At 55.3% G+C, this 15,592-nt stretch overlaps 1 protein-coding gene across 1 annotated transcript; it reads right to left on the bottom strand.

The window, feature by feature from the left end:
- Positions 1–220: 220 nt before the first annotated feature.
- Positions 221–15,578, bottom strand: TTC16 (tetratricopeptide repeat domain 16). Its single transcript, XM_053667644.1, has 14 exons — positions 15,573–15,578; positions 14,208–14,380; positions 13,816–13,906; positions 13,528–13,671; positions 10,464–10,564; positions 9,744–9,873; positions 7,626–7,840; positions 6,799–7,043; positions 6,343–6,484; positions 4,733–4,898; positions 3,818–3,960; positions 3,508–3,673; positions 1,707–1,791; positions 221–765 (listed from the first exon to the last, which is right to left on the bottom strand). The coding sequence occupies exons 1-14, from the start codon at positions 15,576–15,578 to the stop codon at positions 221–223; spliced, it is 2,352 nt and encodes a 783-aa protein (XP_053523619.1).
- Positions 15,579–15,592: the final 14 nt, after the last annotated feature.

The following is a 15,592-nucleotide window of genomic DNA, read 5'->3' on the forward strand; positions in this document are numbered from 1 at the left end:
GATGGTAAAGCCAGGGTGAGGCCTCTCAGTCTCCATGAATGGAGGGGCTCCAGCTACCACTTGAGCCTAGTTTTTAAAGTTTTTAATTTTGTAAAAGAAGAGAACAAATAAACTTAGCCATGGGACCAGAGTAATGTCTGCTGAGGTTTCTCATTGCTGAGTGTGACTGCGGTAGAATATTTTCTGTCTCTAGCAAGCAGGGAGGGGCTTGGTGGCCCCTTCAGAGAACAGTGGTGCTGTCAGAGCTGGAGCTTTGCTGGATTTTGCTGGGGTTCTGGCTCAGGTCCTGGGTGGCCTCAGTATTGCCGGGGCTACTACTTGGGTCATAGAAAGCCTTGGTCTTGCTGGAACTTCGGATCAGTCCCCAGCTCTGGCCGTGAGCAACCTTGGTCTTTCTGAGCCTCTGCCTTGGGCCTCTGGCGGTCTTGGTCTTTCTGAGCCTTTGCTCTGGGCCCTGGGTAGCCTCAGTCTTGCTGGGCCTGTGACTCTGGCTCTGGCTCTGGGTGGCCTTGGTCTTGCTGGGCTTTTGCCCTGGGCCCTGGGTGGCCTCAGTCTTGCTGGGCCTGTGACTCTGGCTCTGGCTCTGGGTGGCCTTAGTTTTCTTAAAGCGGCGGCTCAGGCCTAGGGCTTCCCTGTGGGTAGCCACGTCAGCAAACTGAGCGTTCGGTAGGGAGGAATCCGTGAGGGTCCCAGTGGAGGCTGTGGAGCTCCTGTACTCCCGACAGCTGGTGGACGTCTCTATGTCTGAGGTCGGCAGGGTCCTGACTGCAAAGGGTGTGTCAGTGCACCCCTCAGGCCCCTCTCCCTGGGCAGCTCAGGAAAGGAGGCTCTAGGCCTCGCCCTTGCCTGCCCCCAGAGGCCTCGAATGGCCAAGGGGAAGGCCTGCTACAGCCCAGCAGCCCGGCAGCCCACCGGCCCTCAGCCACATGAGCCCTGTAGTCCTGGCCTCTGTGGTGCTGCCGCCCCCTGCCCTCCAAATCCAGCCACAGCCAACAGCCTGCACTCCACTGGACAGCTGCACTCCGCCCTTCCCACAGTCCACTAACCCCTGCTCCTCCCTCAGGTCCTGAAGCCCTCTCCCGCGCCCCCCCCCCGCCCCGGACCTCGCACCCGCAGCCATCCACCGTGTGTCACACTGTTCTGGTTGTCTACCTGCCGCTTTCCCCTCTGGACCAAAGCTCCCCGGGGCAGGGACTGGGCCATTCATGCCTGTGACTAGTGTATGGCAGAGCCCAGCCCTGGGACTCGACGGCTGGTTTGAATGGCACTGAAGAAGGACAGGGCCAGCCGCTGCTATTTTTGTCCCTACCCTGGACCGCTCACACCTGTCCCTGGGACTCTGTTAGAAGCAGCATTCCTGGGTGTTTGGCTTTTGTCCCTTCCACGCTAGTGCCTGGAAGAACCAGGGGTAAAAGCCCCTTGGATGTGCATAGGGTTTATGTGCTTATTTTGGGGAAGGGTAAGGGGGCAGAGGGGAGACTGGCCTGAGGCGGGAGTGAGGGGCTGTCATGAAACCTGGTCCAGGCTTGAACTGGGCATCACCTCCCTGGGGGCTCAGCACGCCCCCTGCGAAGGTGGGATTATACTCCTGCTTTAGAGTCACACGGAGCCCACGCTCACACCCAGGCCAGGGAGTCTCTGACCCCTGACTTTTGCCCACTCTGCTGCTTTGGCTCACAGGCCTGGCAGGAGCATGGGCGACTCACAGCCTGAGATGGAGTCCGAAGAGGTCTGGTCAGCGTAGCTGTCGGACAGGGACCTCGCCTTGCTAGGAGCGGGCTCTGGCTTCTCCTAGGGAGACAGATGGCTGGGCAGTCAGGCCGCAGGGAGCCCCGGGTCAGTGGCTGTAGCTCTGGAAGGCCGGCAGGTGTTGGGACCTTCAGTGACTGGTCCCCTTGAGTTTAGAGCTTCTCAGGGCTCCCGGATCTGGGCGGTGGAGGGTAGGGAGGTAGGGGACAGGGAGAGGCTGAGACTGGATAGGAAGGGGAATGGCCAGCCCAGACAGGCATGCTGCTGTGAGCAAGGCAGTGTCCCCATCTGCAAAACGCAAACTCATTCAAATCTAGAACAGGCTTCTGTAAACTGTGAAGTGCGGTGTCCCGGGGAATGGCCCCTGAGGGACTGAGGAGCTTCTCCTTGCTTTACATGTCTTATCCCATTTCATTCTCCCCACGTCTGGGAGGAAACTCCCACTATTACCATTTCACAGACCAGGGAACCAAGGCTGTGAGCGCCTAAGCAGCCTGCCCAGGGCGCTCAGCGAAGGGGAAGCTGGGCTCGAATCCGGGTCTGCGGTCGCTGGTCTCCTCTGGCCCGTCCACACCTGTGGCCCCCGGGGGAGCGGGCAGAGGCGCGGAGCGCTAGCAGCGCTAATGCGCAGGCGCCAGCCCAGCGCCTCCGGGGGGAGGGGCTCAGGATGACTTCACGGGGCACACAGACCAAAGTTCTGTATTTTCTTATTCTTCTGTGAGCTAGAAAAATGTTGAGCTAGCCTTTTCCATTTATGGCGCAGGATTCTGGGAGCCCGTTTCCTTCAATTGTGTAAAGTGTCCTCGCACGCTGGTTTGCACGCTGGTTTACACGCTGTCCCACAGCAGCGGATTTGGGAGTGAACTGCGGGGTAGTCACGGGAGAGAATTCTCCACGGCAGTGACATTGCGCAGTCGGCCCGGGTGCGTGTCAGACACTAACGCAGGGAGCGGAGCCGGGAGGCAAACGGACGGTCCCCTGAACGGCAGGTACGCTGCCTTTGGTGCTAGGTGGCATGGGGCAGACTAAGGGAGGGGCCTCGAAGAGGGGGCTGGGGAGCTTCTGGGGAGTGTTCTTTCTGAATGTGGGTGATGATGCCATGCGTGTGTTCGGTTTGTGAAAATTCATCAAGCAGTTCACTTATGATTTCTGGGCTTTTCTGTATGTTACACTCGATACAGTTTTTAGACATGGATTTCATGGTTAAGAAAACTGGCACAACACCTGGCTGGTGTAACTCAGTGGATTGAGCGCGGGCCTGCGAACCAGACAATCGCGGTTCGATTCCCAGTCAGGGCACATGCCTGGGTTGCAGGCCAATTCCCTGCAGGCCAGTTCCCATCAGGGGATGCACAAAAGGCAACCCTACATTGATGTTTCTCTCCCTCTCTCCTTCCCTTCCCCTCTAAAGATAAATAAATAAAGTCTTTAAAAAATAAAAAAAGAAAAGAAAACTGGCACGAAAACTGGCAGGAGCGGCGGCCAGTGCACACAACAGCATTTGCAAGGGTGAGTGTGGGCGGGGTATGAGAAGGCCTCCCTGGGAGGGGCCTCGTCCTCAGGTGCAGTCCCCCAGGGGGACCCCTTGCTTGTTCCATCCAACCTCACAGCAAGAGATCCCCAGCCCACGTCACACAGCTGAGCAGCGACACAGCCAGGCCTGGAAGCCAGCCTCTAGCCAGCCTGCACCTCGGCCCTGGCTTGGGGTGTATTCCCCACCGGATGGACCTCAAAGGCTTTGGCATGGGGCCCACTCACCTCCTTCTTGGGGCCCTTGGCCTCCTCTGGGTGTCTGGGCTCAGCCTGCAGGGCCTGGGGAGGGGAGCCCGGCTCCTCGGAGGGCTCCAGCAAAGGGGGCTCCTGCTTCCACGAGAGCTGCAGGGCCTGGGCCTTCTGGCGCTCCAGTTCCCGCCTCCTGAGCTGCCTGCCCGGCCGTGGCCCCAGAGCACTGAGTGAGTCTCCCTGACCCACCCCACCATCCCCAGGACTGGACACTGGCCTGAGGGAGCAGCTGGGGCCAGAGGAGCCTTGAGCCCCAGTCACTCCCACTCCTGCTTGAGGAACCTACCCCAGGACGCCTTCGGAGATGCTGTCCTGACGCCTGCTTTCCACCGCCCGACTCAGCTGCAACCTAGCCAGGTGGGCCACCTGGGTGCCAAGCACCTCCTCCATTGACATGCCCGAGAAGAGGTCAGTCATCAGCGGAAGCAGCTGCCAGAAAAGGGGTGACCAGAGTGAGGTGAGGGCCAGGGCAGGGGCCACCAGGAGAGGGGGCTTTCCAGCCCTTGCAGAGTCCTTTTAGAGGGCTGAAGAAGGAAGAGTTCATAAATTGATATTTTTGTTTTTTTTTTAATTATTATTTAATTATAGAGGGAGGTAGAAAGAGGGAGGGAAACATTAGTGTGCGAGAGAGACATGGCTTGGTTGCCTCTCAATGCCCCCAGCTAGGGCCCCAGCCCACAGCCCAGGCATGTGCCCAGACTGGGAATCGAACCAGCGACCTTTCGGTTTGCAGGCCGGCACTCAATCTACTGAGTCACATCAGTCAGAGCAAATTGTTGTTTTTAAAGGGCTGGACCTTTTCGCCCCTGAACTGCGAGGAGACCATGAGAAAGGAGCTATTCGGAGAGAGGACGCTGCTGCTGTGGGTCTAGCCACGGGCTCTGAGGCCAGGCAGATCAGAGTCTAACCTTTAAGCTGTGTGACCCGGGCCAAGGGAACTGGCTCCTCTGAGCCCTCCCTTCTTTGCCTGTAAATTGGGAAATGATAATATTACCTGCCTGTGGGGCACTGAAGTGCTCCAGACAGAGCCACACAAGTAGAAGTGATTAGGACAGTGCCTGGCACACCGTAAATGCCCCGGCGTTAGCAGCTCTTATTAGTTGCTAGGGAACCAAATTTCTTTTAGGGACAGGGAGTATCTTTAGCTGGCCGGGGATATTGACTCTGGAGTCCACCCTCCAGGCCCCCAGCAGGAACCCACCTTCGGTTGCTTAGGGTCAAGGAGCAGGGCAGTGGCAACATCCTGGCGGGCCCCAAAAACGTTCTGCGTGAGCAGCCGGATCCTGGCTCGGTGCAGGTAGTACTGCGCCCTCTGGGGGCTGTGCTGGATGGCCATCGAGAAGTGGTTCTCTGCCTTCTGGAACTGCCTGCGAGAGAGCGAGAGAGCGAGAGAGCGGAGCGAGAGAGCAGGCCCTGGCTGCAGTGAGCTAGGCCACCTCGGGGGAAATCGCAGCTTCTGGGCTCCACCGGGGAGTCTGGGGAACACCAGGCTGGTCTCCACTCCCTGCCACTGTGCTCCTCTGCTCTGCTTCTACCAGCTACACTTTTGATGCACCCGGTGCTCAAATGCTAATGTAAAACCCCAATAGAAGTGGAAATTGTTATGGTCTTGGATTAGGGAGTGCCTTTCTGAGAATGTCATACACCTAGCAGCTAAAAATTAAAAAATTAAATTGAGTCCTCACTAGCATGGCTCAGTGGATTGAGTTCTGGCCTGTGATCCAAAGGATCACTGGTTCAATTCCCAGTCAGGGCACACGCCTGGGTTGTGGGCCAGGTCCCCGGTGGGGGTGCGTGAGAGGCAGCCACACGTTGATGTTTCTCTCCCTCTCTTTCCCTCTCCTTTCCCCTCCCTCTTTCTAAAAATAAGTGCATAAAATCTTAAATAAATAAATAATAGAAAAATAGTCTTGGCCCTGGCCTGGTAGCTCAGTTGGTTAGAGTACCATCCCCGCACACGGAGGTGTTGGGCCAGTGCCTGCTGAGGGCACATGTAAGAGTCACCCAACAAGTGCATGAGTAAGTGGAACAACGAATCAGTGTCTCTCCCTCTCTCTTTGTAAAAATCCATTAAAAGTAAAAATAAAAATGAAAAATAGCCTTAATAGCCCCCACTACTGAGATTTGGGGAAACCAAGACTCTTTTTCCTGGGAGAAATTTATACTGGTTCACTGTTTTTGGAGAACATTTGAATATGATATACACTGTTAAATTTCCACACTCTTTCACCCAACGATTTAACTTTTGGCAAACTAACTGTTTGTTACTAGTGTGAGTGCATGAAAACTTATGTTCTGAGTGCTCATTACTACATTATTTACGGTAAAAAACTGAACGCACACAACCATTCATCAGCAGTAAAGTGGGTAAGGTAAATACATAAAGCACAATCCTCTATGGTTCCTCCATAGAGTGGAATACTATACAGTCAGTAAAGAGAGAATGAGGGAGTCCCATGCGGTGGGAAGTAAAAAAGTGAGCAAAACACAATTTGGCACGGTCCCCCTTTTGTAAATGATAATTGTTAGTACATGCATTGGAAAAAATCTAAAGGAATCTTTCCCAAAGTTGGGGGGTGGGGAGGCATCCGAGGTGGATATTAGAAGGAACTCTCATGTTCTCAATTATAACTTACTGAACACTTCAGTTTTTTATAAAAAGTACAATTACCATAATATTCAGGAAAAAGAAAATGATTTTTAGTGAACACTTGGAAAGTAAAATCTACATTTAGGAGAGAAGCATCTTGACCCAAGGATCCCAACTTGCGGCTCCTTGCCAGGACCCGCTCGGCCCCCGCCCGGACACACCTCCTCTTCTGCTCGCAGAAACCCATCTTCTCCTGCAGTAGGCCCATGCGCAGGTTGGTGTCCTCGTCCTGCGGGCTCAGAGCCAGCGCCTGCCGGTAGTCCGCCTCGGCAAAGGTCAGGTTGCCCAGCTGGAAGAAGCAGTCTGGGGCCCGGATCCGGCGGCACGGGCTCAGTGGACCCAGAGTCCGGGAGCCCCGCTCAACCTGCTCCACCCCCCTGGGGGCGGGGCCTGAAGCTGGTAGCTGGTAACACCAGCGGACGCTTTCTGTGCCTGATTTCGGAGCAGTCCTTAGACAGGCCGTCAAAGGCAAAGCTTCCCCAAGTATGTCTGTGGGTCACTGAGACTCTTAAATGTTTCCTCTTCCCCTCCTCCCTGCCCTCCTCCCTCAAGGGCCTCAAGTGCCCAGCCCAGGCCTTGGAGAGGCAGGGGCTCTGGGCCGGCCAGCCCCCACTCACCGCCGCGGTTGACATAGAGGCCTTTCTCCTGCTGCTCGCCCTTGAGGGCCTTGTTGAGCAGCAGCACGCTCTCCTGGTAGGCCCCCTGCAGGTAGCAGTGCACCGCGAAGTCATTGTAGGCCAGCAGCAGCTGGCGCTGGGCCTGCTGCACCATGTCCTCCTGGTGCGGCTTCATCATGTCCAATGCTTTCAGGAGGTCCTCCAGGGCGGCATCAAAGTCCTGCAGCCGTCGGTACATGGTGCCCCTATGGGGAAGGGACATGAAGGCCACAGCACCGCCATTGACGGGGGTGGCTGGGCAAGCCACTGCCTACCCTGGGCCTCTGACCTGTGGAGCTGGTGGCCAGGGACAGGGTGTGTTGGGGGGGACCCTGGACCTTCACTGGGTTTGGCCTGTGGGGTCTGCAGTACTACTCAGATAACCTGCTAGTAACTAGCAATTTTATTTTTCTCCAAAATAGCTTCCCTCTTTCTTTTTGGGAGCCGGGTGCACCCCAGCCTTCACACGAAGGCCTTTCTGTACACAGCACAGGTGTTTCACCCCCACTGCTCATATGGGAAAACCAAGGCTCAAGGGAGTTTAACGGCCCTGAATCAGGTGGTGAATGCTTGTCGGGGTCAGGGTCACACCCGAGCCTTGGCCACCGTGCCGGGAGTCCTTGTTAACTGAGGCTGCTACTGCAGCCCCCTGCTGTGATGCCTGGACCCCAGTGGGGATTAAGGAAAGATTGGGAGAGGTTACATGGGGAAACTGAGGCCCACATGGATTCAAGAGCTCCCTGAGAGCACTCAGCTGGGCCGAAGGCGGGCGCCTCCCCCGCCAGCACCTGAAGAGGAAGAGGCTGGGGTCCAGAGGGTTGTTCTCGATGGCACAGTCGATGCACTGCAGTGCCCGCTGCAGCTTGCCCTGCACGGCTAGGGTCCTGGCGTCTTGGTGTGACTTCTGGGCCTGGTCCACCATCACCTTGAGCAGCGACTTGGCCCCTGGGTGCTTGGGATCCAGGAGCAAAGCGTTGTGCAGGTCTTGATAGCAGAGGTTGGGCTGCAGGGGCCGGGAGTGACATCAAGGGCACAGGCCAAGCTGAGCCCGGCCCTGTCCAGCAGGGGGAGGCAGAGCTCCAGGCCGGTAGGGGCCTTTCTCCAGGCAGCCGGGCACCCTGCCACCCATCCCTGGTGACCCCGCTTTGCTGTTGTTCTGCCTTTTCTGACTCTTGAAGCACACAGGGAACCCTGTGGGAAAATCCCAATCTAGGCCCAACCCCCGTCAGCCCCTTTCCGGATGTGGCCTCAGGGGGCCGAGGCCAGCCTTGGTGGTCTCTACTGTGGAAGGGGATTTGGGAGACTGCCTCCTGGGATGATTTCTGTGAGGCTCACTCGGGGTGGGAGAGGGGCGGCATCCCACTGGCGAGTGTCGCATCCGTCCTACCTTTTCCTCCCCCACTGCCTTGACCTTTAAAGCCAAGAGAGCTCTGACCGAGAACAGAGTCAGGCCTGAACACGAGCAGAAAACATCCCCAGGCAAATACCTTCCACTGGGTGAGCAGGTCTGTGTCAGTCAGTCAACAAACACTTTTAGCAAGCACCCGCCTCCTACAGGGTAACTGGTTGAAGGCTGAGCAGAGCAAACAGTGGGGACACCAGGAAGTGGAGAGGGGACACACGGGAGAGGCTAGGGGTGGGACTTCGGAGTAGGCCTTGGTTCAAGGGCAGCGCCACTGAGCACTGGCTGTGTGACCTTGAGCAAGCCCTGTACCCTCATCTGTGAAAAGACGACAAGGGGTTGTTGTATCCCCTGAAAGGGTTATTGTGAGCCTGTAAGACAAACATGAGTGAAGCATTTGCAAGGGCTGAAGTGGTGGGAGCGGCTACAGTCCCCACAGTCAACAACAATTATCAATAATTACTAGTCTCCTGCCTTTGGAGGACACTCCCCTGCTGACTCTGGGACACAGAAGCCCAGCCCCCAGCCTGGGGAGGCTCACATTTCCAACTGCCCCAGGATGCTCCACCTGGTGAACTGAGGTGAACCCCTGCCCAATCCCCCCCACCCCCATTCCTGCCCCAGCTCCCAAGCCCCAGGCCAGGCTGGAACAGCAGCCCTCATTCTGGATCCCTTTCTTTCCTCATGCATCTTCCCAGTCAGTCTCTGGTCCTCACTTCCAAGGATGGTAGAACTGCCATCTTGCCCTTCCTTCCCCGGCCCCCTCCCCTCTGCTGGCGGGCACCTAGCTTCCTCCCCAGGCTCCCGGCCTCCAGACTTGCTCCCTCTGGCAGCGAAAAGGATCTTTCAAAAGGCCATTGCCCCGGGGACACCCTTTGGAGGCTCCTACTGCCCCCAGGAAGAAGGCAGGGTCTTCCTGTGCTCACAGGGCCCTGCCTGATTAGCTCACAAACCTGAAGTCCCCTCCTCCCTTGTGACCCTCAGGTTTCCCTTGCCCCTAAGCTGTTCCCTGTCCTGTCTGTCCCCATGCCTATTCCGGGGGGTGTGCCAGCTGGGGGTGCTTAGTAAGTGTTCACTGAGGCAAATAAGGAAAGAAAGGAAGGAGGGAGGGAGGGTCCCCTCATCTAATGGATCTCTGAGGCTGCTGCTTCACGCTCTCCTGAAATCACCCTTCATGCAGCTGTCTGCCGAGGGGCGTCTCCCTGGGCTGAGTTCCGTGATGGCAGTGGGGACATAGGTCTCTTGCCTTGTGGGTTCCAGGGGCCAGTGTGGGCCTGGCATGGGACGAGAGCTGACAGCGAAACAGCTGCCAGACCGGGCGGCTGAGCAGGCAGTGCCAGTCGGGGCCTCTGCCTGCAGAGGACAGTGCCCCCGCCTCCCCGTAGGGGGGCAGCTTCGGGGCAGGTGCGTGGCCCAGAAGCCTCGTATAATCTCGGGGTGTGCGGAGGGGGGGACACCCGGGCTGGGGGAGGGGCGGCTGCCTGCCCCACCCTCCCTGTTCTACCTTCTGGAAGAAGTTATAGAGCCTGGCCCGGAGGATGTAGATGTCAGCGTTGGCTGTGCCATGATTCACCTCCTCGGTGACAAGCGAGAGGCAGTCGTCATGTCGTCCGAGGGCCAGGAGACACGCCATGCTGAGGGCAGAGAGCACAGGTGCCCTGTCTGCTGGAGCAGCCGCTCCCCACCTTGGTCATCTCAGGGCCCATCCACACAAACTAGTTATCAAAATCCTCCAGCCAGCGCACCAAAAAATATATCTTTTGCTGAGCTGACAAAAGAATAGGTGTAATTTTGATTCATCTACACCAGATGGCAATTGTGTTGGCTTTTTTTTTTAATCCTCACGTAAGGATATATCTATCGACTCTAGAGAGAGAGGGAGAGAGAGAAAGAGACAAGCATTGATGTGAGAATAATATCAAGCTGACTGGGGAACTGAGCTTGCAACCCAGGCATGTGCCCCGATGGGGGAACTGAACCCACAACCTTCTGGTCTACAGGATAACGTTCCAATCAACTGAGCCACATCGGCCACGGCTGTAGTCATTTTTTAATTTGACCATCTAAGGGAAAAGACGCCAGTGCCCCTGACTAAACAGTCAGGTGTTGCATATTTAAAAAATTCTCGCGGCGTGCCGCTGGCGGTTGAAAATCTACGTGCTAGAGGGACAGGAAGGGGCTGCTGGAAAACCGGGGCTGGCAAGGGCACCAAGGGGACCCTCACCAGCGGTAATAGAAGCAAGATTTCTTGGGCTGGAGCTCGGAAGCTTGCGAGAAGACGTGCAGGGCATCCAGAAAGGCACCTTGCTCAAACAGACACTGGCCCTGCGGGCACACGGAGCAGTCATTTCTGCTTCGATCCCTGGCACAGCAGCACTCACGAGAGGGCGTGGGCCGCACTGGGGTGGAAGGGGAGAGACACCAGAGACAGGGACAGAGGTCTTTACAGAGCTGGAGAGATTTTAAGCCAGAGACACAGAAATGGGGAGAGATACAGAGCTAGGGAGGAGAGACAGCACGAGACAGTGAGAAATGTACACTGGGCGGGAGACGGACAGCAATGCGGAGACTCAGCAACAGAGAGAAACAGACAAAGTCTGGGAGGCAGGCAAGAGCAGCAGCGCCAACAGGAACGGGCTCCAGCCAGGACCTGGGCTTCTGGTCCGTGTTGAGAACCTCAACTTACTGTCTCACTGGTACTAACTAGCACCCCCCCTTTTAGGTGAAAGAACAGAGGCTCAGAAGGTGAAGTAACTTCCCCAAGGTCAAGAAGTGTCTGTGCTGGACTCCGGACCCCGACAGACAGATTAAGCACGTGCTTTGGGTGTCCCAACTGTTTCTTTTCAAGAACTGAATAACTGGACATTAAAAACAAAGCTATCAAAGTTGTTTTTTTAAATATATTTTATTGATTATGCCACTACAATTGTCCCATTTCCCCCCTTCATTCCCCTCCACCCTGCACACCCCTCCCCCACCATCCCCCCTTTAGTTTATGTCCATGTCACAAGTTCTTTAGATTCTATATTTCCCATACTATTCTTGCCCTCCCCCCTATCTATTTTCTACCTACTGTCTATGCTACTTATTTTCTGTACCTTCTCCCCCTTTTCCTCCTCTCACTTCCCTGTTGCTCCATTTCTATGTGATCTCCATTTCTATGGTTCTGCTCCTGATCTAGCTGTCCTCTTAGTTTGCTTTTGTTTTAGGTGTGGTTGTTGATAACTGTGAGTTTGCTGTCCTATCACTGTTCATCTTTTTTATCTTCTTTTTCTTAGATAAGTCCCTTGAACATTTCACATAGTAAGGGCTTGGTGATGATGAACTCCTTGAACTTGACCTTATCTGAGAAGCATTTCATCTGCCCTTCTATTCTAAATGAAAGCTTTGATGGATAGAGCAATCTTGGATGTAGGTCTTTGGATTTCATGACTTGGAATACTTCTTTCCAGCCCCTTCTTGCCTGTAAGGTGTCTTTTGAGAAATCAGCTGACAGTCTGATGGGAACTCCTTTGTAGGTGACTGTCCCCTTATTTCTTGCTGGTTCTAGGATTCTCTCCTTCATTTTAATCTTGGCTAATATAATTATGATGTGCTTTGGTGTGTTCCTTCTTGGGTCCAACTTCTTTGGGACTCTCTGAGCTTCCTGGATTTCCTGGAAGTCTATTTTCTTTGCCAGATTGAGGAAGTTCTCCTTTATTATTTGTTGAGATAAGTTTTCCACTCGTGGCTGTTCCTCTTCCCTGTCTGGTACCCTTATAATTCAGATGTTGGAACGTTTAAAGATGTCCTGGAGGTTCCTAAGTCTCTCCTCATTTTTCTGAATTCTTGTTTCTTCATCCTTTTCTGTTTGGTCCTTTTTTTCTGCCTTCTGGTCCACTCCATTGATTTGTGTCCCAGTTTCCTTTCCATCACTATTGGTTTCCTGTGCATTTCCCTTCATTTCTATTAGTTTTAGCCTTCATTTGTTCTAATTTGTGACTAAAATCAACCAGTTCTGTAAGCATCCTGATCACCAGTGTTTTGAACTGTGCCTCTGATAGGTTGGCTATCTCTTGGTCTCTTAGAAGTATTGGCTCTGGGGCTTTGAGCTGTTCTTGAGCCATAATGTTTTGGTTTGTTTGCGCCTGTTACATATGAGGGGCAGAGTCTTAGGTGTTCACCAGGATTGGGCGACTCAAGTAGCTGGGTTATGATGCTGCATGTAGGGGCAGGGTCAGAGAGGGGCAATGTTATTTGTTCTGCTCTCTCTTGGACCTCGGTCCCCTCTACTGCTTCCCGCAAGCAAACCGGGCCCCCTGGTGCCAGCTCCCGGGTGTGTGGGCCTGTGCACCCTCCAGGACCCTGTGGGTCTCTCCAACAAACTCTCTGTGAACCTGGGAGCTTCTCCCGCCACCTTGACCCCAAAAGTTTTTCCAATTGCTGCTTTTAGGCTTTAATTCCCCTGCTGGGGCCCTAGCCTGCGTGATCTGTCTCACTGCTCATTCCTTCGCCTGGTTTATCTGTGCGCGAATGTGTGATGCCACCCCACACCTGGGATCTGCCAACCGCCGCCTGCGCTCCTGGGTTGGTCCAGCCGATCTTTCCTGCCCGAGCCCGCTCCGCCAGCCGCTGACTCCACCCCTCTTACTTGTCTGGCTGAATGGGTTCGTTGTTGTCGGACTTCCATACAGTTTAATTTTCTGTGTTTTGGTTGCGTTTTTGGTACTAAAACTTTGTTGTCTTTAAACTTGGTTGTGCGAGGAGGCACAGTGTTTCCACCTATGCCTCCATCTTGGCTGGAAGTCTCTTCAAAGTTGTTAAAATGGAAAAAATCAGGACTTTGTTGGTATTTATGGTTTAATATTTTTTTAACTGCAGATGGGGCTGGTATTACCTTTTTAGTGCTCAGAGTCTCTCGATTCTGGGTCTGTACTATCCCACACCAGGGCACAGCTGCCTGTGGCTATGTAAATTTTACTACAATGGCAAATAATAAAAAAACTTAGCATTTCAAGGGCTCAGCAGTTGCACGTGGCTAATGGCTACCAGGTGGGACAGTGGTGAGTCGATCACACATCACTGTCATGACCCCAGGAAGTTCTGTTGGACAATGTTAGAAAACTTTACCCAGCCCTGGTGGTCAGCCTACAGGGAGGTGGGAGAGGTCCCGAGAGGGGCAGCAGGTGGGCACACAGACACAGGGACAGGGAGGTCCCAGGGAGTCAAAACTAGTCCCAGGAGCAAGGAAAGCCCCACAGCCGGAGGAAGACACGGAGCGCCTGGGTGTGAGGTGGGCGCTGAGGCACCTGCAGGTAAAGCACAAAGGTGAGGCGCTCCAGGAAGTTGGTGTTATCTGGCTGGAAGGAGTAAGCCCTTCGAAGGTTCTGGGCAGCCGAGGAGAAGTCACACAGTTGGATGTAGGCTTCAGCTCTTAAGGCGTAGGAGTCTACCTGAGGGAGCAGAAACCCAGGCTGCTGTCCTCTCCCCACAGTTCACCCGGAGGCTTGACACTCAGTTACCAGCAGGAACTTGGTGGCCCTGAAAGGAGGGACCTGGAAGGTGTGACAGAAATCCAAGCGCCCCACCCCCCTCACCAGCTTGGAGTCCAGGTGGAGGGCGCGGGAGAAGAACAGCACGGCCAACTCCCAGTCTTCTTGCTTCAAGCACTGGTAGCCTTGGTGGTAGCTGTGGGGACAGGGGGCACAGGCAGAGGGGCTGGCCCTGCCCTTGACCAGCCCAGGGCATGCACCTGGAGCTGTGGGCGTGGGTGGGACACAGTTGGGTGGAGAGACTGGAGGAGTAGACAGAGATTCTTAGAGCTCATCCTGGCCAGCAGCCTTTGATCCACTGAGGCAGAAGAGCCCTATTACACAGGTGAGTTCACTGAAGCCCAGAGAGGGAGAGTAACTGGCTCAAAGTGGCACAGCATGTCAATGGCTGGGCAGAACAGAAACCAGGGACCCTGGGACGAGGTAGTCACACTCACTACTCCCTGACTTTTAAGGGCACTGTTATCCCAGCAGCTGTTGTTTTTATCTCATCAAAGCCCCGGAACACCTGGCAGGTCCCAAAGATGCGCTGTAGGACCTCCTGTGGGAGTGGAGTCCCCGTCGACTTTCGGATGGGCTGTGAGGGAGCCTGTTCAGGCCACAGAGGATCCTAGAACCAAGGGAGAGCGAGGTGCAGCAGGCCTCGGAGATGACCCCCTTCATGTGCACACTCTGGTCAGGTGTGTTACAGGGAGGGGGAGGGTGGCAGGAGGCGCACATGGGGTCTGGTGCACTCCCAGCCTTATTCCCCTGTGGGATGTTCTGACCACCCCCCTCTCTCTCCAGTCCTGCCTCTTTCCTATGGTCAAAGTCAGGGGTCAAGATTCTCAGACTCACACTGCCTTCTGGTCCCCCTCAGCAACCTTCTCCAGCTGACACCCAAAATGTCTCCAGCTCAGACCCTGTCCCAAGCTGCCCGCTCCAGGGGCCTGCAGCTGCTAGTGTATCCTGTGTGACCCCCACGCCCAGCAGGTCAAATTGAGCACACACCTGACTTCTGCTCTAGCTTTCCCATCTCGGTAAGTCCACCTTCTCTGCCAGCCAGAGACCCATGTTCCATCAGTCCTCAAGTCCTGTCTGTCCCACTTCCTGAAGACCTCTTAGATTCCGCCTCTTCTCTCATCCTCTCATCTGGGCCAATGCCATCTCTGCCAGGACGCCAGCATAGGTCACGCCGCCAACCTCCCCACTGGCCACACGTCCCAAGTCCTCTGTTCTCTGTACAGCGGCCTGGCACTTTCCTGAATTGCACAACTAAGCCTGCATCTCCCGTTCTTAAAACCGTTCCTGTGAACTCGGTGTAAGTCTCTTCTTTCCCGACCTTCTGCCCGTGCTTTAGCTTTCTCCCGCACCTTTCTGGAGTCTGTCATGAGGCCCCTTCTAGGAAGATCTGCGGGACTGAGTGGGCTAACCTGCAGCCCTCGCCCAGACGTTGCTAGGCACCATCTCCACCACGCTCACAAGCTCCGCTCTTTGGCCACGCCCCCTGGATCCAAGGGCTGTTCCCTCCCCCCACACGCCAAGGGATATTTGAGCCAGAAAAAGAGTAGCAAACTTTTATTAGCCTCCCTCAGCCAGGGAGGCTGAGGCTACAGCGTACGGAGGACTTGCTGGGTTTCCGCAGCGAGACAGGACCGCAGCGCGGGCCAGAACAAGGCTCGCTCTTCCCAAACCAGAGGTAAAGCAAGGGCTCTTCCAGTCCCACGACACACCCCACCCAGACGCGGTGACGCAGCACCACGGAATGAAATGCGCGGAGGGGCGCCTAGACACGCCCCCGCCCCACCACTTCCGCCCCTCACGAGCATGGCGGCCTGGCGGC

The sequence above is a fragment of the Artibeus jamaicensis genome, unplaced genomic scaffold, assembly GCF_021234435.1.
Source record: "Artibeus jamaicensis isolate MK-2021 breed Jamaican fruit bat unplaced genomic scaffold, CSHL_Jam_final contig_471, whole genome shotgun sequence".
Classification (NCBI taxonomy): Eukaryota; Metazoa; Chordata; class Mammalia; order Chiroptera; family Phyllostomidae; genus Artibeus; species Artibeus jamaicensis.